The 24,354-nt window shown below is 45.0% G+C and overlaps 3 protein-coding genes across 9 annotated transcripts; 1 reads left to right on the forward strand and 2 right to left on the reverse strand.

The window, feature by feature from the left end:
• The first annotated feature begins 10,516 nt into the window (after positions 1–10,516).
• On the forward strand, positions 10,517–18,844 carry LOC100283751 (uncharacterized). Of its 4 annotated transcripts, XR_004858203.1 has the most exons (8): positions 10,598–11,373; positions 11,485–11,866; positions 12,109–12,272; positions 12,412–12,482; positions 13,079–14,280; positions 14,444–14,583; positions 14,685–14,757; positions 14,847–15,201. XR_004858203.1 is itself a non-coding variant. In XM_035968061.1 (7 exons), exons 4-7 carry the CDS (start codon positions 13,866–13,868, stop codon positions 14,954–14,956), a joined length of 738 nt encoding a protein of 245 aa, XP_035823954.1. In that variant the 5' UTR covers positions 11,706–11,866; positions 12,109–12,272; positions 12,412–12,482; positions 13,079–13,865; the 3' UTR covers positions 14,957–15,220. The 4 variants fall into 4 exon arrangements, 3 of the variants coding, with proteins under 3 accessions (XP_008645055.1, XP_035823954.1, NP_001354100.1); XM_035968061.1 differs by lacking the exon at positions 10,598–11,373 and having other exon boundaries at positions 11,706–11,866; positions 14,847–15,220; XM_008646833.3 differs by lacking the exons at positions 12,412–12,482; positions 13,079–14,280; positions 14,444–14,583; positions 14,685–14,757; positions 14,847–15,201 and adding an exon at positions 18,556–18,844 and having other exon boundaries at positions 10,517–11,373.
• Positions 15,295–21,703, reverse strand: LOC112136098 (uncharacterized). 4 transcript variants are annotated; one of them, XM_035958831.1, is made up of 9 exons: positions 21,559–21,703; positions 20,976–21,210; positions 19,933–20,076; positions 18,851–19,806; positions 17,999–18,104; positions 16,865–17,047; positions 16,122–16,604; positions 15,947–16,009; positions 15,295–15,643 (listed from the first exon to the last, which is right to left on the reverse strand). In XM_035958831.1, the coding sequence occupies exons 4-9, from the start codon at positions 18,875–18,877 to the stop codon at positions 15,639–15,641; spliced, it is 867 nt and encodes a 288-aa protein (XP_035814724.1). In that variant the 5' UTR covers positions 18,878–19,806; positions 19,933–20,076; positions 20,976–21,210; positions 21,559–21,703; the 3' UTR covers positions 15,295–15,638. The 4 variants fall into 4 exon arrangements, with proteins under 4 accessions (XP_035814724.1, XP_035814722.1, XP_035814723.1 ...); XM_035958829.1 differs by lacking the exon at positions 21,559–21,703 and having other exon boundaries at positions 15,308–15,646; positions 19,933–20,160; XM_035958830.1 differs by lacking the exon at positions 21,559–21,703 and having other exon boundaries at positions 15,308–15,646; positions 20,976–21,085.
• On the reverse strand, positions 21,460–23,516 carry LOC542050 (uncharacterized). The gene is made up of 4 exons (NM_001111689.1): positions 23,302–23,516; positions 23,153–23,231; positions 21,858–21,986; positions 21,460–21,703 (listed from the first exon to the last, which is right to left on the reverse strand). Exons 1-4 carry the CDS (start codon positions 23,457–23,459, stop codon positions 21,581–21,583), a joined length of 489 nt encoding a protein of 162 aa, NP_001105159.1. The 5' UTR covers positions 23,460–23,516; the 3' UTR covers positions 21,460–21,580.
• Positions 23,517–24,354: the final 838 nt, after the last annotated feature.

The raw sequence follows: 24,354 nt of genomic DNA on the forward strand, positions 1-24,354 counted from the left end.
ACAAAATGCACTTTCTTTCATTTTAGCATCAATGGTTTAATTTAACCATCCTTGATTTTATGTATGCTCTTTCCATGCTGCAATTAAGGCACATAAAATGAGGAGATCTACTATATCCTTTGTATACAAATTTGAGTATTACATCTTTACAGTCACTCATACAGTCGTCGAACTTCCAAGTCCCAGTGTATTTGTTTCTTCATTGCAAAGAAACTTTTCTCGTTTCTTGGGACTGAAAGCTTACCACAACAAAGGTGATTTTTGTAGCACCATTTTGTTCAACTTTGGTCGCTTATGTTTACAACAGTTACTTTTACCTTCAATAAAGGAGTATTTCTGAATGTGATAAACAATTTTCAATTGTTGCTTGGTTTCGGGAATACTACTAAGTGATACTGGACTTCCTTGGTGGTTTGCGTTCATCCATCCAATATGGAGGCTCCAACATATCTCTTCATTATCTGTATCTGGATTTATCTGTGTAATAGCAGTATGGAGCTCCTAACTTCCAAGCTTCATTAAACAAGGAAACTGAAAGTGTCAGAACTGCAATTCATATAGACTAGATTTTTATGATACATTGTAACTAATGCATTGGTAAACATTACTTTGAATATCTGTGTTTTTCCTGGGGTTGAGTGGTATGTTGTGGTCAGATTTGGTAATCAATGTATCTGTCATCATGTGCTATATCGATAAATTATGATACAATGTGGTCAAATTCTAGGTTTAGTTACTGTTTTTGCGCAACCTGTGTGCCATCTGTTAACCGACAACTGGACAAATAGGACATATCGCAATCGGATAAATCACTTGGCACTCTTGGTCAAAATTTTGATTTTCCAATATTTAGAATCGTGTATTTTTCATTGAGATAAATAGGTCCCCTCATTGTATTATGTTTGAAAACCTGTTGTATTATGTTTGAAAACCTGAAATGATTATCTACGTTGTCCTAAAAACAAGGTTCTACAATCTTCGCCTAGGATTGGATGGTTGCCAACATGTTCTGTAACTGCGCTTTTGGATGTGCTACTATACCTTCAAGTGATCATTATATATTCATGTCAATTTTTAATGTATCCTGTTATAACATGTTGTCACCATAACAACGTACAGGCTCTCACCTAGTAGTGTATTAAGCCAAGTTCCCCGTCGAGCAAGTCTGTGGGGTGGAGCGGGCGACCAAGTCCCCCGTCGAGCAAGTATGCGAGGCGGAGCGGGCGACCAAGGCCCTCACCAAACAAGTCTAAACATTAAGTCAGAGCCACAAGCATACGTCGACCACGGTAGTGCGTGACTCCAGGAGTCCAAGGGATAAGACACAGACACAACTCTCCTATCAGGGACAACCTCAGCACCTGAGCCTCTATAGTAGCTGGTATGGCAGAAACAACAAGATAGGACCCCATGTCGAGTGAACCAGTCCACATGCACGAAAGGACACAGCGGGCCCACGATGGCCAAGGGAAACCATATCGTGTCAGTTAAGTCCTGGGCTTACACCATGGGACCCACCACGAGGACGTTAGCCACAAACCCGCCGCAAGGATAGGACCAATAGGCGGCACCATATCCACCGTGTCTAGGAGCGCTACTTCATACAACTAGGAGAAGGGGCCCCGGGCACGGATGAAAGACTTCTCTCTCTCTCTCTAGAGAGAGAGAGCGCGATGTAAGGTCTGACCCTTGGGATATAAAAGGGAATGCCCTCTTCGTCTCAGAGGGACACAGACACACAGGCACATAAGTTGTAACACATTCCATTGCAATACTACGATCAGCATTACACTGAACTAGGGCTCCGGCCAAAACCAGTATAAACCTCGTATGCCAAGTTCTTCATTCTAGTCCTAGTGATTCATCATTCAGAGTGAGTCCGTGCTAGCATCCCCACTGAAGAAAACTTATTGTCCCTCGGTTTTCGAAACCACGACACTAGGATTCTCATGAATAAGCTTTACAAGATTAGGATCAATGACGGTAAATGACCTTAGCATTAGTCGCACGACGTCTTGGTCCATTCATCGTGTGCTTCCATAGCTTCATATCTTGTTCACTAGGGTCTTGAGCTTGTTGTACATTTCAGTTGGATCTTCGCCCCTCTTCATGGTAAACCTCCCTAGTTCACCCTCAGCTAGCTCCATCTTGGTGATCATGGTGATGTTGTTTCCCTCATGAGAGATCTTGAGGGTGTCCCAAATTTCCTTGGCGTTATCCAAGCCACTAACTTCGTTGTATTCATCTCTGCATAGAGAAGCTAGAAGAACATTAGTGGCTTGGATATTTTTATGAATCATTTCTTGCATGTGAATAGCATTGTAATTCTCATCATCACTATCTACAACATGCATTTTATTTTCTACTATGTCCCAAATGCTAGGATTAAGAGAAAATAAATGATTGTGCATCTTATGACTCCACTAAGTATAGTCCTTCCCATCAAAGTGAGGCGGTTTTCTAAGAGGAATAGACAATAAATGAGCATTGGTTTGTAAGGAATACGCGAATAATTAAAAGATGTCTTAGAGTAGTTTTGTTTGATTGTTTTTTGTTTTGAAGAAAAGGAGTCATCACTGTCCTTTGGAGAAGACGATGAAGTGTCGTTGTCGTAGTAGACCATCTTCTTGACGCACTTCTTCTTCCCATCTTTCTTCTTCCTGGATCTCGAGTCGACGAGCTTTTCTCCCTTCGGATCATCATTGAGAGTCTCCTTCTCGTTGGTCACCTTTCCCTTCCCTTTGGCATCATCGGTCATCTCTTCGAGTTGTTAGACCCAATGGAAGAGACCAGATCCGATACCAGTTGAGAGCGCCTAGAAGGGGGGTGAATAGGCGATCCTACAAAAATGCTTCAAGCAATACAAACTTGGTTTATAAAAGGTGTTGGAGTAAACTAAAACCAATTTTGGATTGTAAGAGGAGAGAAAATAGACTCTTCACTTGATTGCTCCCTTTATATGTGTATTAAACTAGCAACAATATATAAGTGAAGTTTAAGCACTAAGGAAGACATAAACCGCAATAAAGTAAAATAGACAAGAGACACGGTGATTTTTCCCGTGGTTCGGCCAAAGCCTACTCCACGTTGTGGTGATATCCTTTGGTCAAGGATTGCACTCAACTCCTCTCAAGTGATCCAAAGATCAAACCTGAGTACCACGGTATTCTTCCTTATATCTCAACCCTTTTGTGACGAATCTCCACAAGTTGGAGTCTCTCACACCTTACGCAAGATGATCACAATCAAAATCAGAGTAAGGGAGGAAGAAGAACACACACAAAAGCACAATGCAGCAACACGCGCAAGAAAGCTAAAGAAATGAGCGCAAGAACTCTATGTCACTAGAACAACTCAAAACAGGCGCTCGAATCTCTCTATAATCACAGAACTGCATGGATGCATTGAATCGGAGTGTTGGTGTGCTCTTGGTATTGTTGGGTAACTTCTTCATGGTGCATAGGGATCCCATTTATATCCCCAAGGGACCTAGGAGCAGTTGGAGCTTCATTTAGAAGCTCCAAAACATCCTACGTCTGCAGGTGCACCGGTCTGTCCGGTGTGCACTAGATAACTCTTGTTCAACGGTCACCAAATCGCTGATTTGGGGGGTTTCCTTCTCATGTGGGCACCAAACTGTCCGGTGGGGGCATCCGACTGTCCGGTGACCCAACTAGACGTTGGCGCCTACTGACGTGGCCGAATAGCCGTTGGTCTCCTAGCACACTGGGTCGTCCCGTGGTCAGCCCGGACTATTCGGTGATCAGCCCGGACTGTTCGGTGATTTTTAGTCGAAGTGGCCCAGCTGAGCCAGAGAGTGGCCAATTGGGCGTACAAGGCACCGAACTGTCCGGTGCTGCCCAGACCAGCCCAAGTTTGGCTCTTTTGAGACAAACTTCACCATCTCTTCTTGAATCTTCTTAGGAGGTTCCCTAGCACTTAGACAAACATAGTTAGCAACTAAAACAATTGACTAAGTGATAGAACTATACCTTTCTCACTTCTCTTCACCCGGATTTGCAATATGCTCATTACTGAGTCCAAAAGTCGTTTCTTACACAAATGAGTTAGTAACCAAACAAAGGTGCAAGAAACATAGTATAATGTATGTGCAACTTATTCAAGTACTTAAACCTCATGTTTTTGTAGCTTTAACCAAAGTTGCGCTTTTGGTCTTCCAATTCAACTAATTTGTACTCCTTGCCTTCAATTTGCTCTCTAAACCTGTGCTCATGCTCATATCAAGAGTGTTATTCCAAAGTGGTGTGTTGAGTATTAAATCATCAAAACAACTAGAAATGGCCCAAGAGCATATTTCCCTTTCAACAAGCCCTCTGGATCCCCGACAAGGGAAGGTCCGGAGGCGTCATGTGTCCCTAGAGAAGGGGCACTCTACGGATTATAGTCAGGAGCCAGACCCCCATGGGTCAGTCCCAGAACCTTACATGTGCCACCCGGACTCCCAATCGGGGAGGTCTGGTGCTGCCACATGTCCAGGCTACTATAAATAAGGCTCGAATAATCGCAAGTGACTTCTAAGTCCTCGGGAAGGGGAGTCCGGTGCTGCCACATGCCAGTAGCTCTTGGTCCTTGCTCCCCGCACAGACGGAGTCCCAGTGCCATCATGTGGCCTATGGCACGTGACGTAAGCCAACGGGTGGATCCTGACACGAGCCTCTAGCATGAGGCGCCTCTACATTAACTTCGGATAAGACGTGCACCTGTCCACTCCGGTGGAAGGCGGCGCGCCCAGGCCGTAAGGCCTGCACCACGTCAGAAACTCGTGTGTTACCAAGACAAGACCATTGGCTCAATGCGCCACTTGGGCGCCCTTCATTATGACTTCTGTTGTTCCTCGCATGTTATCTAGGCATGAGGGGATAGGCAGAGGGGATGGGACGACACCGTCCATACACTCCTACGCATGGCAATGTACCAGACTACATTGTAACCTACACCAAGGCCTACATCTATGTTTCGATTAGATGGGGCAAGAGAGTAGGATGCTAGGAGATCTACGTGAAGACCAAGGGAAGATATATGACCATTGCAGAGGAGATCTTGGTTTGCTAGGATTCGTCTCTCCATCTCCTATACATTTAATTATTAGATTGACAGGCCCACTTATCGGGGCTCAGTCACCATGTATGTGTCTCCCTTGGGCTATAAAAGGGAGGGCTCACCCAAGTTCATCTGGACCACGGTGAAGCAACCAACAAAGCAATACAACACACAACGAATGTAGGGTATTACGCTCTGGCGGTCCGAACCACTCTAAACACTTGTGTGCTTGTGTTCATCCATCTCTACAGGCTAACCCTAGGTTGCCCCCTCATCTTAAATTAGGGCGGGTTAACCCGACCGGAGGATTTTCCTCCGACAGTACTAAAGTTTAGTTCGTGTCACATCAAATGTTTAAATATCAATTATGAGCATTAGATATAGGTTTAATTAAGTTTAATAAATTTGTCTCGTCTTTCTGTCTTCAACTGTGTAATTAGTTTTATAATTATACTATATTTGATACTCGTAGTTATTATTAAAACATTCGATGTGATATAGACTAAACTTTAATATGGACTAAACTTTATTGGGGATTTGGGGTACAACCAAACACCCCCAATATAGAAATATAGAGTACATACACTGCAGATAATTATACTTATCATATAAAACGTAGCAATACGGACAGTCATTTTTGCTAGTACTTTACTTATTTCTCAGTTCCATCATTGTCGACCAAGCTTTCAGAGAGAAGTCGGAGTGGAACACTGGTTTGACCGTGTGGCATCCGCTCAGTCGGTCAGTGAGTCCAGGCCACACGCCTGCACACCCAAACCCAAAGCGTTGGACTCTTTCCTGGCCTCAGACCTCAACAGGTTTCTCGTCTCCTCCGTCTAGAAATGCAGTAGCTGGCAACGCAAGATGACTAGTCAAGTCAGAAGTCCTATTCACATCAGCTCTCTTTTCTTCCCCATGGGCCATGGCACCTCGCTTCAAGAAGCCGATCGCCCCGGAACCTGCATGGCATTCATACTCACATACGGGTTTCTTCGGTTAATCCTCGGTTTCGGAGGGTTGAAGAGGATTAAAGAGAATTTAGAGTCGTAAAAGATAAAACTCCATCAATTTCGTTAGGTTAAATATCGACGAGACAAACCCTCAAGAGATGAGAGCTACGTTTAGGGCTATTCTGCATAGGCGAATTTAGGAGGTTTACTGGCTCACCCGACCCCCGATAAAATTTATAAAATCCTTTAGCAAAGTACTATTAAAGTTTAAAAAAAATATATTATATATTGAAGCTAACCATGATGACCCTATTTAATTTTGGTGTATACTTAGGTACCCAGAATTGTTACACTTATTTTAAGTTTAGATGTTTAAATTCTGTCATATCTTGGTAACGCCTAAGGGCTAAGAGAATCTTGTCACATTTTTACAAAGTCATTGACGACTGGAATCGCAGCAGTTAAAAAAAATCTTGTCACAAATGTGACTACAAACTTAACGCACGCCTAACTTGATCAAATCTGTCTGACTTTAAATGTGGCAACCTGTAGCAGGTGAGGTAGCAAACGGAATCGACCCTTAAGCCTCCGCTCTGCTATCGCATGCACCGATATATGTGTGGTGGCGTTACTCGTTATCCGACGTGATGGTCACCCGCAAATCTTTATTAGTTATTAAGCTATTCGAAATTTTGTTAAGCCATCCCAAGGATGGATGGTTATCAACTAGGGTGACAAATAACATTTATATGCATACATAATAAAATATGAGTGCGTACAAAATATTAAATAATTAGGTATAGTAGATGTTTGTGCAACTTGCAAGTTATGCATATTTTATTGTTTGTTGCAAATCGCAGTAACTCCAGTATCAATAGCAAATACAATCTTCATCTTTATAAAAGTAAAATGAAAACAAAACATAAAAAAAAACATCAGACTGTTTTTTTTAAATGGCAGTGATTGGTCGTTGAGCTCAAAAACGGTGAGCAACATCTCAAATCTCCGGGTCGGTATATGCAGCTTTCAAGTGAAGGTGTACCGAGGCTTCACGGAAAGAGAGGTAACCTAGTACTCGGATCAACTGCTGCTGGTACTAGTAAACCCGCATGGTCAGTGCCATCCGTACCCGAGAAGCAAAGGAAGCCCGGATGTGACACTGGTGTAGTACTTTAAATATAAGCCATAGCTAAAATACAATATAACACGGTAGGCGTATCTAAAATCTGTGTTTTACTATATTCATTACATCAATTAAAGTATTTAATAAATTAAATTGATCAATTAACTAATTCTCTGTTTCGAGCATAGAGCTAAGACACAGTATCTTTGTCATATATGTCTTAAGTTTTTTTACTTTACTCCCTTGGGCATACCTTTATGATAGTAAACAAGATTGACTTCACGTCAAGACGGTTTTATGTCCCAACAGTGACCATTGTGGAAAAAAAATTGAGACGCAAAAAATATGGTCGTACACCAAACTTTTCGTCATGTTTAATTTGCCATATTACCCACAAAAACTCGTTCTATGTAAAGCATGTGCGACAAAGTGGTGAGTGTTTAGTGGTTATAAAAGCAGGTGTATCGTCCTTTTTCTTTTGTTTGTAGAATACTATTCTCTTTGTGCTAAGTTAATTTTTTTCCCCAAAGATTTTACTGTGCAATGTATATCAAATACGTAGCAAAAAAAAGCTATGTGTTTGAAACGTCGGACCAGATTACAGTTTGGAATGGAGAGACCATGCTTCAATATTACGCAAATGCAATTGATTTAATTGGTTTTATTGAAGAGAATCAATTTCTTACATCCTGCTTAATTATTGGGTTTCAGTATTAAGTTATTAGTCATCAGCCGTCGTAAAGGATATGAAACCATCTAGGATCCTAGTTGGATTTAGGTAATCAATGATAATACAAGATTATTAATTAATGACTAATATGTGTTTTTGTAGATGCAAACTAAGTTAGGTCTTAATACTTGAGAGTGGAGACTAATTAGGCTTATGTGGTATTTGAACTATTGATGGAGATCAATCATTATTTTTATTAAAAGGTCGAGTGAGAAAGTTAAGGATCGACTAGTTCTAAGTGTTAAGAAGTTATTGGACATAGATTCAGTGACGGACGCGGGATAAGAATTCATGGGGAGTGAGACAAGACTATAGAAAAAAATTGAATAAGCTCATATAAATTAGTGTTACATAGAATTCAAATTTCATATCAATACAAGTTCAAAGAAAAAACTATATGAATAAAAGAAACAAACATATTGTTAAGTTAAGTGTTAAGAAGTTATTGGACATAGATTCAGTGACGGACGCGGGATAAGAATTCATGGGGAGTGAGACAAGACTATAGAAAAAAATTGAATAAGCTCATATAAATTAGTGTTACATAAAATTCAAATTTCATATCAATACAAGTTCAAAGAAAAAACTATATGAATAAAAGAAACAAACATATTGTTAAGTTCTTGCTGACCGAATTAAAACTGTGCATACCTTATCGAATGTTGATCTCCTCGAAGGGTGGGGCACCTAAGGATGGCAACGAGCACATTTTACCTACGTGCCTGCAGGTAAAAACCCTAGAGGGTGCGAGTTTGTACTCGCGGGTACGGATTTAATCTCAACCCGACATGTTTTTTTCTCGCGAGTATAAAAATATTATATCCGCGCTCACAAACCCGTAAACTCGTAATGAATATATATGTATATGTGTATGTGTATGTGTATATATGTAATTATATATGTGTGTATATTATATATATATATATATATATATATATATATATATATATATATATATATATATATATATATATATATGAATATTTATATGTGTGTGTGTGCGCGCAATTATGTGCCTGTGGGTATACCCGCGCGGGTTTGTGGCAACCATGGGTCACGGGTGTGGGTAGCCTATTATACCCATCGCGGGTAACAGGTACAGTTGTGGGTTTAATTTTTAACCCGTGGATGCGGGCTTGAAAATCCTCTACCCACAGGTTTTAAACCTGTTGCTATCCCTAGGGGCCAGGGTTAGGCGGTCTGTCCGGTAGAGAGTCAACGCTCGTTGGTTCACTAAACACGTTGGCCATCGGGGATGGGTCGCATCGTCACGACGAACGAGATCGGACCTGCTGGGTGGCCCGATGTCACGATGACAACGAGCAGGGTGGGCGTTGGGAAGAGGGGGGGCACTAGGAAGAGGGCAGGGTGTACGACAACATGTGTTGGGAAGGAGGCAGCGGCGTGCAGCGTCGAGAACATGGCAGCATGGTGGATTGGTTCTAGTGGCATCACAAAGAATGAAATCAAATAGATAGATTAATGGCTGGACCAAGAAAGAGAACGAGAGTCGGGAGGATTGGACCGATCCGACTAGGAGTCCTAGGTTGGAACGGGTTTAGTCCACTCAAAAATTTTAATTTTTTATACTTAATGGTAAATGAACACTAGGTATAAAAGGTATTAAAAATTGAGGGGGGCGGCATAGCCCCTTGCCCCCATGTGGATCCATCTCTGCGCAGATTAGGGATATGAATTTGTGATATGATTTTTTTTCTTTGACTGTACTATAAAGGGAGACATAGATGAATAGATAGATTGACTTATGCAAGACCAATGAACAGTGGTCCAGTTTAGAGGAGAGCTAACACCACTAATACAAACTTTGCTATCGTCCTAACCGACAGTCAATGCAGTGCAATAGAAGCTTTCACATTAATACTCTGGCCCGTTCGTAAGGACTGCAACAAATATTTTCTCTAACCTAGTCATATTGAACTTAGTAATAATAAATAACCAAAAATATCATTTGAGATAACATAGTGTTCATTCAATGTGGGGTCTCATGGTAGTGGGTAAGGTATCGAATATGCACACAAAACCATATTTATATCCACTAGGCCACTAGGGAAAAGGTGCCCCATACTCAAACCCACTACTCATCGTAGGTACAAAATTACGTCATACTCATATACACCACGGGTAGCAAATACCCATCGGGTACCATAGTCACTAACATTACAGTAGACATGATCATTTTGAATCATAAAAATAAGAATCAAATAAAAAATGTTGAAACCTCATACCTCATTAATATTGAAAATGCTAAAATAGCATATTATTTTTGTGCTAGCATGACAAATTCATCGAACCTAACATAATTTTATCACAAAGTCAACAACATTTAGTATTAAATGACAACACCATACAAGCTCATGCATTAGTCTCTAAATTGTCAAATATGGAAACTAAAACTCTACAAATATGTCTTTTTAGTTTCCGCATTTAACAATTTAAAATATAGAGACTAAAAATTAGTCCCTAGAAACGAAACACTCCTTATATGTAAGATATTGGTCGATCTAAAGAGCGACTGAGTCTCATCTAAGATGTTGTTTGGTTCATAAAATATAAAATAAATGACAATAATAATGATTCATGGTCGAGTACCGTTGGTAATAAGTTTATTAGCTCCAGGGATCCAGACATTAGTTGCCGTTACCATGACCTTGGTGTGACAGTGAGATAATCGCCACGGTTACTGCATGAGCTGAGAGCCCCCGGCCCCGTCAACATTCGGAAGGGAAGGTACCTGTGCACTTCACCAGACCTGTAGACTGTACCAGTACGTTGCAGAGTGAGCCTTCCCTCCACCGGTCGCTCCTAGCCCGGACTAGGCGGCCTCCCAGTCTCCACCGGGCCGGGGCTGCCCACCCCCAAGTCCCCAACTGCATCCGCGCCGCCGCCATCCGTCGCAGTCGCAGTCGCACTGCTGGCTGCCCGCCGTACCGTACCAACAAGCTTCTTCTACTTCTCTTCCTCGCCCAGTCTCCCCTCCTTCCCTACCATCCCCGCATTTCGAAAGGAGCTAGCTAAGCTAGCGCACCGGCCTGCTTCCCTTCCCTCCCGCCGTCCGCGCTTCTTCCATTTCCCTTCGCAACGGCCTCTCGGTCACACCCGAGCCCGTAGCTGCGCCGTACTCCGTCCGTCCGTCCGTGCCACACCGCCACCCACCAGGCCAGAGCCAACCGGGAGTGGCCACGCAGAGTGGTTTTGGCGGCTTGCTGGCTAGCTCTGCCTCTGCCCGCCACCTCGGACCAGCCAGTGTCCATGCCGCGGATGGCCAAGCTGCTGCTCCAGCTGAAGGCGGCGGCGGACAGGAGGCACGGCCCCGGCCCCGGCCGGCGCCACCCGCTCGCGCCCCGCCACGCGGCCGCGTCCGCCACCAGATTCGTGCCCGCCTGCCTCGCCCTCGCCGCCGCCGCCACCACGCTCGTCGCGCTGGCGCTCACGCTGCAGAATCGCGGCCTCGGCCCCGCCGACCCCTCTCCCTCCTCCGTCTCGCCACGGTAAGCACGACCAACCGCACCGCACCCCGCCCGCCACCATGCTGCTGCTGCTGCCGCTGCGCTCCCACTCGGGCACCACTCACCCGCGCTCTCCCGTTCCGTTTCCGGCAGCGGCGGCGGCTTCGCGGTGGTTGTCAACACGTGGAGGCGGCCCGCGCTGCTGCGGAGGTCCGTGGCGCACTACGCGGCCTGCGGGGGCGTGGACGCCGTCCACGTGGTGTGGAGCGAGCCGCGGCCGCCGCCGGAACCCCTGCGCCGGGGCGTCCTCGGGCTCGGCGGCGCCCGGCGGCGCGTGCGGTTCGAGATCAACGCGGGCGACAGCCTCAACAACAGGTTCAGGCCCATCCGGGCGCTCGAGTCGGACGCCGTCTTCTCCGTCGACGACGACCTCATCGTCCCCTGCTCCGCGCTGCGCTTCGCCTTCTCCGTCTGGCGGACCGCGCCCTCCGCCATGGTCGGCTTCGTGCCGCGGATGCACTGGCCTACCGACCCGGTATGATGTGTTGAGTCCATCAGTCGCTATAATTCTTCCAAAGCGAGTGCCGCATATTGGGATCTCTGTTCCAACACGAGGATCGGAATCTGGAATGGAAGTATCTGCTCGTAGTTGTAGCTCTTATGTTCAGATTTGAATTGTTGGTTTGGCACAAATTAAACAAAGAATAAGTTTGAACATGTTGAAGGATATATGTAAAAAAAAACAAATCTTAACCGGAGTTGTTGTTTCTTCTGCAGAGAAGCACTGAAGATGCATACCGATACGGAAGCTGGTGGTCAGTTTGGTGGACAGGGACATACAGCATGGTTCTTTCCAAAGCGGGGTTCTTCCACAAGAAGTACCTGGAAATGTACACCAACCAGATGCCACCGTCCATTCGCAGATATGTGGATGAGAACAGGTACAGCCCCCACTTCACTGCCTCACCAGTTCTACAAAACTGCCTTCGGGTCATGTTATGGCGCTGCCCATGGATTGATTGGCATGTGGAGTGTACCACTCCATGGATCTTACTCTTTCGCTATGGTAACGCTTGGCAGGAACTGTGAGGACATCGCCATGGCTTTTCTTGTTGCAAATGCTACTGGAGCCCCGCCTATATGGGTGCAAGGTCAGTGAGCAATGAGCACCCTTTTCATCAAGGAGTAAGAAAAATGTTCTTGACAAAAGAGAGAGAGAGAGAGAGAGAGAGAGCTGCCGAATCAGCTGAATTTGTCTGCTTCTTGCATCCACAAATTTAATCTTGAGAGAGCGGTTTCAGTTAATGGACATTATTAGTTAAAATATACTTAGATAGTCTTTTTTTTGTTTTGTTTGGCCGTGACAAACTTTATCAGCCACTGTAGGGTCTACAGACCTTATCCTTCGTTTAGATTCAGATTTCAGAGGGACGGTTTATACTTGCAATTAGGAGGACTATGTAGCTTTTTACATTGTTTGACCACACGAGCTTGTTGTTGCTTGGCTGTATTGGAATTTAAAAACTGATGAAGCCACTATCACTTTCATAATTTCCTGAGCTTCCCACCTGCTAGCGCAAAGAAGTCACTGTAGTTCATCTGAAACTTCCTTGGCATTTTTTTTCTGCTTGGCCATTGCTTGCTGCATTGGCAACAGCCTCGAGTAGCAACTGAATAATAATAATAATAATGATCCTCTGCAGCTGGTACCTTCCTCACATCCCTGTCCCTTGATATACTACCGCAGGAAGGATATTTGAGATTGGATCGAGCGGCATCAGCAGCCTGAAAGGCCATGGCTTGCAGAGATCAAGGTGCCTCAACGCGTTCGCCGCCATGTACGGCCACATGCCGCTCGTAGCCACCACAGTCAAGGCCGTGGACAGCCGCGGGAGCTGGTTCTGGTGATAAAGATATGTGCCTCTTTTTTCTGTACATCCTAGCCTTGCCTCTAGTCTACATTGTTTATATAGCAGAGTTTGAAACCAGAGATAAGAATGAGTAGGCTAGTGTGTCTGTGCATAATTCATCCGCACCTTAGAACACAGGCTATATAGATTTTACAGATGGAACTGAGACGCAGTGATTATATCCATATTGCTGTTGGAGCCTTAGTCCAACATCAGGATCAGCTAAGGCCCTGTTTGGTTCCTTTAGTTAGTAGGTAACTATGTGCAAGGAGATTGTTTATGTATGTGAGACAGTAATTATTAATTCAATGAATGAAATTTATGGTGGTGGTCTGTCTCTCTCCTCTATTTTGTGTGGAGGATCGACTATTTTGTGTGCGCCTGGCTGCCTGCCAAGATCCTGATGCTGTCCAGTTCAGTGATCAGTGGGCTAACTTTTATGTGGCTGTGACGGCCGAAACAGGATAGTGAGGATAAGGGGGGCACTCTTTCGTTGGGCCAGCGCTGCATGCTTCCTTGCTTGCTTTTTTGTCGCGCCTGCTTCTCCCCCCTCTGCCTCTTGGTGCTGCTTCCTGGTGGGGGAAGGGAAGGAGAAGGCTGTGTGCGTCCTGCGCCGATAACGCGATGGTGTCCATTGTCACTGAGGTATGGGCGCTCGCTGGATGCGGCCCGGCGTCCAAGGCGGCGGCGGTAGCGGTAGCGGCGCAGGAGTTGCCGGCGCAGCATCCTTCTCCTGCCGCAGCGGGAGGAGGGAAGGCCAAGAAGAGAGCCGTGCCAGTGTCGTTCAGAGGCGTCAGCAGCGGCGGTGGTCAGGACCACCAGCGTGAGGCCGCCGCCGTCGTCGTCGGGCGGCGGCGCGGCCTCGCGTCGTGCGCGCTCGCCGCCGTCGCCGCCTCGTTCTCCGCCCGCGCTGACCGCCCCGCGCGGGCGCTTGTCCTCGAGGAAGACGACGACATCGAGCTGCTGGAGCGCGTGAAGGAGGACAGGAAGAAGCGGCTGCAGAAGCAGGGCATCATCAGCTCCTCCGGCGCCGAGACCGGTCTGTTCACATCTCATGAGTTGCAGCCGCTCGCTCTCGTCTCTCTCTTTTTTTTTTCTTCTTCCTCCTCCCTCCATTTACGACTAGACAAGAATACCTCTGAAGCTTTGCTCTCCAGCAGTAACCGTAAACCGTGCTGTGGTTTGATCCGCAAAACCCACAGGGTATTTGCAGGACCTCATCTACAGGCTCAGCAAAGTCGGGCAGGCCATTGACAACGACGACCTCCCAGCCGCGAGCAGCGTGCTGGGACCAAGCTCAGACGCCCAGTGGGTGCAGAACATCAATGCAGCTTTCTCCAAGGTTCTTCCTCTCTCTCTCTCTCTCTCTCAACCATCCTTGTCTTTTCAGGACTCCACTCCAGCGTTCTTCTCATCTATTTCGATCCGCGTGTGTAACAACAGCTCAGCTCAAGCCCGGAGCAGAGGAACGTGGTCGACAGCTTCAACAGCTCGCTGGCCACACTGTTTACATCAGGTAGTTACATGTGCAAAAGGCCTATCCTGCTTTGTGCCCGTAGTATGAATGAACCTGACAGGTTTCGTGGATCCTCTGGTTTTTTCCAGTGAGCAAGCTCGACCCTGAATCCTCCAAGTCGGCGTTCGTGTCGTCCGCGACGGCGTTGGAGAAATGGATCGCGTTAGCTGGACTGGGCGGCCAGCTCAAGGGCTACTGATGCGTGCGAGGGGAAGAGAAGCACTGGGTTGTTCTATGTTTGGGTCCGGCATTTGTGAATCTCCTGAAGAGGGTACCGTGACCGAGAACTGAGTTCAGATAGGCATGCTATGCTCATCAAGAAACTGTGACTGTTTTTGAGACTCTGCTGTTACTTACAAGTGGTAGGAAACGAAGTTGTCTTGTATCTTGTTGTCCAGTTTAACTTTCGAAATTCCAAAGCAGCTGGCGTTTATTTTTTTTAAATCCAAAAATTGTTGCATGCCATGTGGGACTGAGGCAGGCTCGTGTTGGTATGGTATTGACAGGATACACGATAGTTGGAAGCAGCATACACAATAGCACAAACCGATGGTCGAAAATCTCGATTTCAGAATCCAGTTAATATTTTGATAAAATTCGTTGTACAAGCCAAGCCAAGCGGAGGAATTAGCCAAATCAATGCTGACGCGAACAACGCCGCTCCTAATGTTTCTTACACAAGCACGGCAATGTACAAGGCACGATAACGACGCCATCGCAGGGCATACCAGAAGACCAACCCATAAACTACCACAATATAAGACGAGAAGAGTAGAAAAAAGAAACAGCTAGATCAAAAGGTCCTCAAGCTCTTCATCAGTGCAGGTTTGACTGCCCATGAGCGTATGTACAAATGGTTGGTGCGCTGTGCATGACCCCGCTCAACCTGCTGAGGAAGAACACCAGTAAATACCAGAATGCATGTTTGTCCACCAGAAGTCGCCACTACGACAGAATGCAACTCAAATCAAGAGAAGATTCTCTTGGAGACTACATCGGCTAAATCCTTGGCATATAGAGTGATCTCAACCAGTACCACCCAAGAAAACACTAATACACATACCCGAACTACATTGTTTGTCGAATAAATGCTTTTATTACTCTGGGGACAATGCATGAAGATCATAGAATGCAGTATATGCTGTATTTATGGGGTCGTTGTGACAAACAAAAAAGAAGGATGAATCACCTGTATGGTCTCCCCCTGTCGAATCGGAGAAATTTGTTTCCGGGGTGAGAAATTGTGTTATCTCTGTAAAAAAGAATCCAAGACAAGACAAATAACTTATGCAGTAGAGGGGAGACAAAAAAGAAGACACTCAAAATCAGGAATAAAGAATTCAACAAATATCACTGGAAGGTACCTGCACTTTGGTTGAAATCGTCTCCCAAGTCCGGAAAGATGAAGCTTTGGGGCATTTGGTTCAAGAAGCTAAATGACGATGATTCCATATCCAGAATTGAATCGTTTAGTGGTTGCCCGTTCAGCTCTGAGCTACTGAAGGATCCACCACCAGATGCATCGCCTATTGACTGGCACGATTCCAGGAAAGTATTCCCACAGAAAGCAAAATCAGCATTGCTCGAATAGCAAGACTCGGTCTTTATCGTTGCACTTGTCTCGTTGTCTACACCATACAGCACAGCAGCTGCGTTCTGGTCTGACTGCAGACTAGTCGAAGCATCTATTCCATTATGAAGGCCATGCAAGTCTTTACTAGCATTGAGCAATTGATCGCCAGATGGTGTGCCATTTATTATACCACGCGAACTTCCATTGTGCATTATACCATCTGGCATTGCAGATCCAGGAGCAGTCTCTGGCAAAAAGCATGGATTTTGCTTCACTGAAACAAGTAAAGAAAGTGGCCATGTTAAATCACTGAAACTTGAAAGCGGCAATAAGATCTCATGGACAAAGACAAAACTTCAAACGAATGAATGGCAGACTTGTCTAGCTCATACAATGGTTAAATCACTTTGCAAAGTAAACATGTATGCCTGAGATTCCATCATATTGTTACAGGACTTCACTCGGCAAATCAGAAAACTCAGTTAAATAATGATGAACAATCGCTGATAAGAATGTTGGAAACAAATGTCTTACATAGGTTGGAGTTAGAGCCATTAGGAAGCGACATAGAAGGGATCCCTGAAGAAAATTCTTTATTGATAACCTCAAACTGATCCTGAAGAAGCTTGTTGAAGACCATTATTTGATTCTTAAGCATTAGTCTCATATAGTACGCCTTGAAAAACAGAGGATTTTGATGCTCAAGTTGTCGCCAAACTGATAAGAGAAAAAAAAGCGCCAATTAGCTAGCAGCCATAAGAGATTTCTTTAAGAAAAAAAGTAACCACATGCAAGGATGAAGATGAGTATTATTGGAAATTCTGAGAGCATCAGCGAAGCAAATGGAACTTCGTAAACTAATTTTCACTACTATACTATTTGTTGGTATCTTCATGGCTTAGCAGAAGTGTTAGATTAATTGTGTGTGTTTGTTGTTGTAATGAGCCTTGACCCAGCCCATGTACTTCCCTCTCTAATATATATACAACAGCCCACCCTATTTAGGGTTTCTAGCCTCTCAACATGGTATCAAAGCCAGGTTTCTCCCTCCCCTAACTGCCAGCCACCAGCAGCTCGCCGCCAGTTGCTCTCCGGCCATGGACGGCACTCCTCCCTCCCTCTTTTCAGCCCTTCCCTCCCCCACCCTTTCCCGTCACAACAGATTCAATTTCAATACAATACACTGCAAAATATTTTTTTCAGAAAAGGGGGTGGGTGTAGAAATGGAACTTGCTATCCAGTTTGTCATTAAGGTAGAATAATGGGTCTAAAGAATTTTTAAACATGATAAATGCTAACACTGAGCTTGCCATGTGCTTGTGCAAGGGTGGATGTTTTTTCATTATCCTAGTGCATAAGGATATTAGAAGACACCAACTGAGATTTCTAGAATACATGTTTGCCACTAAATCGGTACTTTTCGGGGAGCATACGACTACAATTGATACAAGAGTGAAGATAATTGTTTACTTAAACACATTGTACTAAGACTAAAAGGCTCAGCTATTGTGATATCTGTATTGCATCGTAGTACAAAATCACGGTTGTAACATTGGACTGACTGTAGAACCAGATATGCCCGGGGTTACATTGGACCAACTTCATGCAAGCAAGCAAGCAAGAGAGATGAGTTATCTCAGTGCACGAGAGGAGAGCAGCGAGCGTTACCAAGTTCAGTAATGCAGGGCTCTATCTTCGAGTGGTGGGAGAGGGCATCGACCACTTCTTTCTGGTCCATGTACATCTGAAGGCAGCGCAATATAAGACTCTGGACCTGTGTACAGCAGAAACCAGCAGCCGACGGAGCCAAATGAATTATCTTACCAATCCATCAAAAAATAAATACACACAGGAAGACGGACACTACGCGCAAAGTTCAGCGCGGGGCTATTACAGTACAGGATTCGCCGGGACCGGTTGCCTGTGACTCTGTGAGCACCACAAGCGCTTGTGGTGCTCACAGAGTTCGTTGCGCGCTTGTGGTGAACATGTTGAAGGGTATATGTAAAAAAAATTAAAAAAAAAAACAAATCTTAACCGGAGTTGTTGTTTCTTCTGCAGAGAAGCACTGAAGATGCATACCGATACGGAAGCTGGTGGTCAGTTTGGTGGACAGGGACATACAGCATGGTTCTTTCCAAAGCGGGGTTCTTCCACAAGAAGTACCTGGAAATGTACACCAACCAGATGCCACCGTCCATTCGCAGATATGTGGATGAGAACAGGTACAGCTGGTGTTTTCCTCCGAAACCCTAGAACTACCAATTTGAACATGGGCGCAGAAGGCAGCCGGAGGATGCACGAGTCGGTACCTACCAGCAATCAGCAGAGCCCGGGAGCAGAGCAGAGCAGAGCAAGATCGCAAAGGAACGAACAGGAGCAATCAAATCCGCGTGGATGGAAACGAGCTGGTAGCGAAGTGACGAGCCCACACAGACTAAGACTAGGAATGAATGGGAAAAAATGCGATCAACCTAGTCGTATGCCCTCGAGAGAGAGAGACGTGAATTCGGGACTGACCTTATGGAGTACCTCCTCGGTCGCCATGCCGGACGCCAGCCTTCCCCGTCCTGCCCTAGCGGCGAATGCCACCTCCCCCCGCGGACGGGGAATCCCAGCCTGCCTGCCTGCCTGTTCCGCGAGGAGAGGAGGGGTGGAGAGAGCAGCGGACGGCAGCTCGGTCTGTGTGTGTGGGTGTGAATTCTTCTTCTGTGCGATCAATCAACCAATCCACTTCCACTAGCAAAGAAAAGCGACCGAACGAGGTGGGTTGGGGCAAAAAAAAAAAAAAAAAAAAGGAAAATAAGGAGGTGCGTTGTCGCTGCTGCTGTAGCGGAGGAGAGCCCACTGTGCCTGTTCTGGAATCCGGGGCGCCCAGCATGTTGGGTCAGGGAATATTTGATACTGCAGCCAGCACCACCACTGATGAATCTTCTTTTCTTTTCTATCTTTTTCATCTTTCCATTCAGGCCAGTGCTATTGAATCTTTTTTTTTGTCCTGCACAAAGTTAGTATTTCACTGCTTGTTTTATCACTTTACCACTACCAGCTCAGCGCAGACTAGGCTACCAGAGACCAAACTTTGGGTTTAATCTTCTTTTTTCTATCTTTTTTTTATGTTAGTGTTGCTATTTGCATAATAAATATGCAAAAGACGCAGCACCAGTGCACCACCATCATCGTATATTTATCCTGCCAGACCAGACCAGAGTGCCCTTGCGTCCTGCCAGATCTGGAATCGGGCAGTGCTTCCGTATCCCACTCCGACAAATCTTCTTTCTCCAAAATCTCCACTCGCTCTGTGCGGTCTTTGTACTGGAGGCCACTCGAAACACCACCCTTTTTTTTCGCTTTCAGGAAACCGCACATTTGCACTGCCACCTGCATTCACGGGCATCCTCGTCATCGTCATCCTGTTGCTGCTGCGAAGTGCAGACATCCAACGGCCCCTGCTTGTGATTCTGTGAGAACAGTGTCTGAAAAGGAGAGAAGGAAGACGATGTGACTGTTGAAGCACTGCGCTCCAGTGCAAGGCTCGGGATTCCATTAATAAATAATAAAGATTGCTTAGGATTTCATTTTTAGAGGCTGGAGGCGCATACCATTTGACGGAACCCACCCTAACCACTCCATGAAGCTGCGTTCCTTCCTTGTTCCAGTCATGCATTCTTCATCCTGATAGCATACTTTCATCGCGTAACAGTAGGAGAGACCATTCAAGTCCAAACCATGCCGGCGTCTCATGTCTAGCACAAGGAGCAAAGGAGGTCCCCCAGTCAGCTTCAGGTTGCACAAACCACCCAGAACCACGTTGGACATGACCGTGCTCTCTGCAATGGCATCTCATTGTACAGCAAAAAAGGCAGCACAGAGATTTTATCAAAACTGACTGAAATCTGTCATAGAGCTCATCTGCGCCAGCGCGCAGCAAGATCTACATCTACATGTGGGCCTCACATCACAAACTGAGCTCTAGACAAAATAAACGCTCCACATTCGCACCTTATAATTTTAACGAAATTGACTGAAAATTATTTGGGTACGATTTAAAATGTCATAAAGCTACTCTATACTAACCGGTGTTGTAATTTAATTTGTTCAGGTCCCACCTTAAGTTAGTATACCACCTCAAATCAAACCAATATATATGTATACTGCAATATGTTGAAAATCCAACATCAAACCCAAGGGTTCAACCCATTCATACCTAAAAAACCCTGATCCCATCCCATCCAACATATTTTTCTATTAAAACAAATCTAACCCAATCCGCTAAGAATTTGTTTGGGTGCTCATATGTTGACCTCAACCTATATGTATTGGAGTGGGTTGGTGTGAAATTCAAACTAAATTTCACATGGATTAAGATCGATAAATGGACATCCAAAAAAGGCCTAAGTAAATCAACCCATTCCCACCCATCCAAAATGTACCCAATTGAGAACCTACCTAACCCATTAAAGTCATTTCAACCCAACTCATTACAGGCCTACATAGGAATCCCTACGAATAGCAATACTTCGAATATTTTTAGTGGTATATGGTTTGATCATTGTAAAGTAGTACAGTAGTACTGATCATTTTTTACATAGTATGACAGTGCTTAATGACAGAAATGCTACTAGTCAAGAATACAAATACTTACTGGTTTTTGACATAGTATGCTGCTGTTGCTCCTAGTGGTTCTGTAAATGCTGGTGTATTGGTAAAGAAGCATCCAGCTTCCATTTTCTCGTGTACTGGTAAACAAGCATTGACCTAAGGAGGTGATGCTGACTCCAACAGAGATCTCAGAAGTGCTTATGAGGAATGACGACACCGGGCCTTATTCGGTTCCTCAAGGGAAAGAAGGGTGATGCCAAGGATAGCGAAGGTGATGACTACAAAATTGCCCCAGTTGATCAAAATCTCAATGATGCAGGCCAATAATGGTGCAAAGTAGTGTGCATATCAAATATTAGTACCATATCACAAGAGCCAGAATAATCTGCTAAAAATGTATTGGTCCCATATTAATGACAGGTCTTTTTTGGAAATGCAGGGTACTCTAGTATCGTGATCCTTTGTTTCCTTCATAAAACCATATATCACACTATAAAATACATCTAGGCCCCCATGTATTCAGATGAGTATATGCAGCAACTAAAATGTCATTTTATATAAATAATCAATATTGTCAAAACCTACAGACATTCAGACAACAGGCTACAACAGGATGTTTTGCATACCAACACTGCTTCTCACAACAGATCAATCTTCAGAATTAGTATCAATCACATTTTCTCCTTGTACCACATTTTCCTCTCGTAGATCATACTCAACAACTAGACCAAGATTATCAACAAACTTGTGGTACACCTGGCACCCTGCACACTGTGTTATGCAGTGTATGTTAGAAAATATATTTACAGCATGTGTAAGAAAACGTCAATCATAAGAATCGTCTCATACAGCGATCCAAAATGATCATAGCATTAGGTTTGGAAATTACATTTGCACATAAATTAAGGCATGGAACAAAGTTTACCTGAAGAAAAATTGTCCCTCTTTCATAGGCTACTCTATTTATCAAGCGCTTGGTCCTTTCACCACATGCATTGCATGTAAATTGAACAAGCAAACTTCTTCTAGGAAGCTTTATATCAATAGTGGCTTCCTGAAACATCACACAAACAAAAAAATACATTCAGTACACTCTGCCTACAAACTAGTCTGTTGGTTGCCGCTTCACTTCAATCTATCAACAAATTGAGCATTTATTATTTATTTCTGAACCTAGTTTGATCCTCAATCAGCAAGCAACTTATTACATTGTCTTTCATGCAATAAACTACTGGATCAAACATAAAATGCAAGACCTTATCATTGTTTATTTTCCATGTTTTCACATATTTATGCTATTAACCTACCAAATTTACACTTTACAAACTGTGTTGTCTTTTGAATGCCTTAATCTGCAAGACACCCAAGCAATGGAAGACCTACAAGAAATGTACACTAAGTACAAACTCAGAAAAGAATTAGCAATTCCAAATGAACAACATTCGGATTGCATTCATATAGTTTACTAAAGCCAATCAGACAATGGACAAAGAAGATAGGATACTAGAAAAACACAATTATTCTGAGAATATTTATACTACTCTATTAAAAACCTAATGTGGACATCTGGTACTACCACGGCTTCACCCTCCGCGCTGACACTCTGGGCCCGCTCCACGCGCCCTGCCTTGGCGCCATGCCCTGTGGGCCCCACGCGCAGCGCTTTCTCAGCTACTGCCCTGTGGACCGCAGCGCCTGTCCAGTACTCGACCCCGCCCGCGCAGCTACCACCAGACCATACGTAACTTAGTGTTTAGAAATAAACAATAATTATATAAAAAATAGTGCAAAGCGAGCACTCGAACACACGCTCGCCTCCTGCTACAGAAATTTAGGGCTAACCAATAAACCACACGTACCTTAGAGTTTAGAAATACACAATAATTATATTTGAATAAATATCTCAATACATATTTATATGATATATAAAAACCGTAGCAAAACACGGGTAGAATCATTAAAGTTGATATAGAATAGCTAGCAACCTACATCAGCATATCAGATTGAATCTTGTCAGGTTATCCAATTTCAATAAACAGTGGTCCAAAAACCAAGCAATTTACTGTCTCCTCCATTGCTGGTGGCTACCTAACCCAATCCATTCCCTAAATCGCCTCCAGTAAATAATTCCAAGGAACATGGACCATCCATAACCCAAACCATTCACCCCTGATGATCTGGAAACATCATAGAGAGGAAGGAGAGAGAGCGCTAACTAACCGTTGGCGACGGCACCGCGTCCGAATTGGCCTTGCCAGAGGAGGAAGCGAGCCTCCTTGGACCGCACGAAACTCTCAACCTGCGCGAAGAGAAACGGGCTTACACACCCGCGAGCCGAGCCGTGAAGAAGGGGCTAGAACGGAGCGCACCGCGGTGCCGGCGCCCTGAGCTTCGGGGAGGAGGCCACAAGGGCCACGCGAGGAGGAGAAGGCTCCCGGCGCAGGCGGGTCGAGAGGATCCCAGGCAACAACGGAAAGGGCGGTAGCCCCGCCAAGCAACAGCCGTACCCCGCGGCCGTCGTCGCCATAGCCGCCGACTCCTACTTGGACCGAGGAGGCGAGGATAAAGGAAGAGCGAGATCTCACCAGTCACCTCGGTGGACAAGGCACGCAGCAGCCACGGCACACGAGGGCGCACGCCGGCGTGCCGGCGAAGCGCGAACACCGCCGGCGAGCGGCTGGTCGCAGGGGATGTCACTCAGGGCGGAGGCGGAGGGCGGTCGCCGGAGCAGGCGAGCAGCGTGGGCCGGCTTTGGTTCCGCCTGTGTCCATATTGACTTGGCTGGCCCGTTAAGCAATTTAGATGACCTATCCAGCCCATTCCTGTGTTTACCCCTGTCAGCCTTTGGGTTGTGGGCTTGTTGCCTTTTTATCACTGTCCCGAAACTGGGCTAAGTTAAAACCCGAAACTGGGCTATTCCCAAACAGGGGTGGTCGAAACAACAATGCCATGGCAGTGGCACACCGTTTAGCAGCCACGAAAGGGGTGATTTTGCGTGTAGACATCCGGTTTCCTACCCCTGGCAAAGCACACAAGAAAACTTTGTGTTATCATCAGAAGATTCGTGTCGTTAGCTCATTTCGTTTAGTACTCCCTCCGTTCACAATAAATGGTGAATCGTTCTGTTTTTTTTTAAGTTTTTACTATGTATCATATCGAAAGTTAAATATCTAAAAAAGAGTCAAAAAACTTAAAATTTAAAACGGAGCAAGTATATGGCATGAAGAAACAGGAAGAAAATAGTACCTTGGGCATTCATAAATTTGAATCCGGAAGCCGAATTGCGAGATGAAGCACTTGTGCTTTCAATGTATCCATGTGGCTGTTTTCTGGCCTCTAGAACTAGAAGCTTAGCAGAATGGTAGTCACCAAAAATCATTGCAAGAACATGCTCCGTCTCGGAAATGGTGGAACCTACTCCG

Source organism: Zea mays, chromosome 5 (genome assembly GCF_902167145.1).
Source record: "Zea mays cultivar B73 chromosome 5, Zm-B73-REFERENCE-NAM-5.0, whole genome shotgun sequence".
NCBI lineage: Eukaryota > Viridiplantae > Streptophyta > Magnoliopsida > Poales > Poaceae > Zea > Zea mays.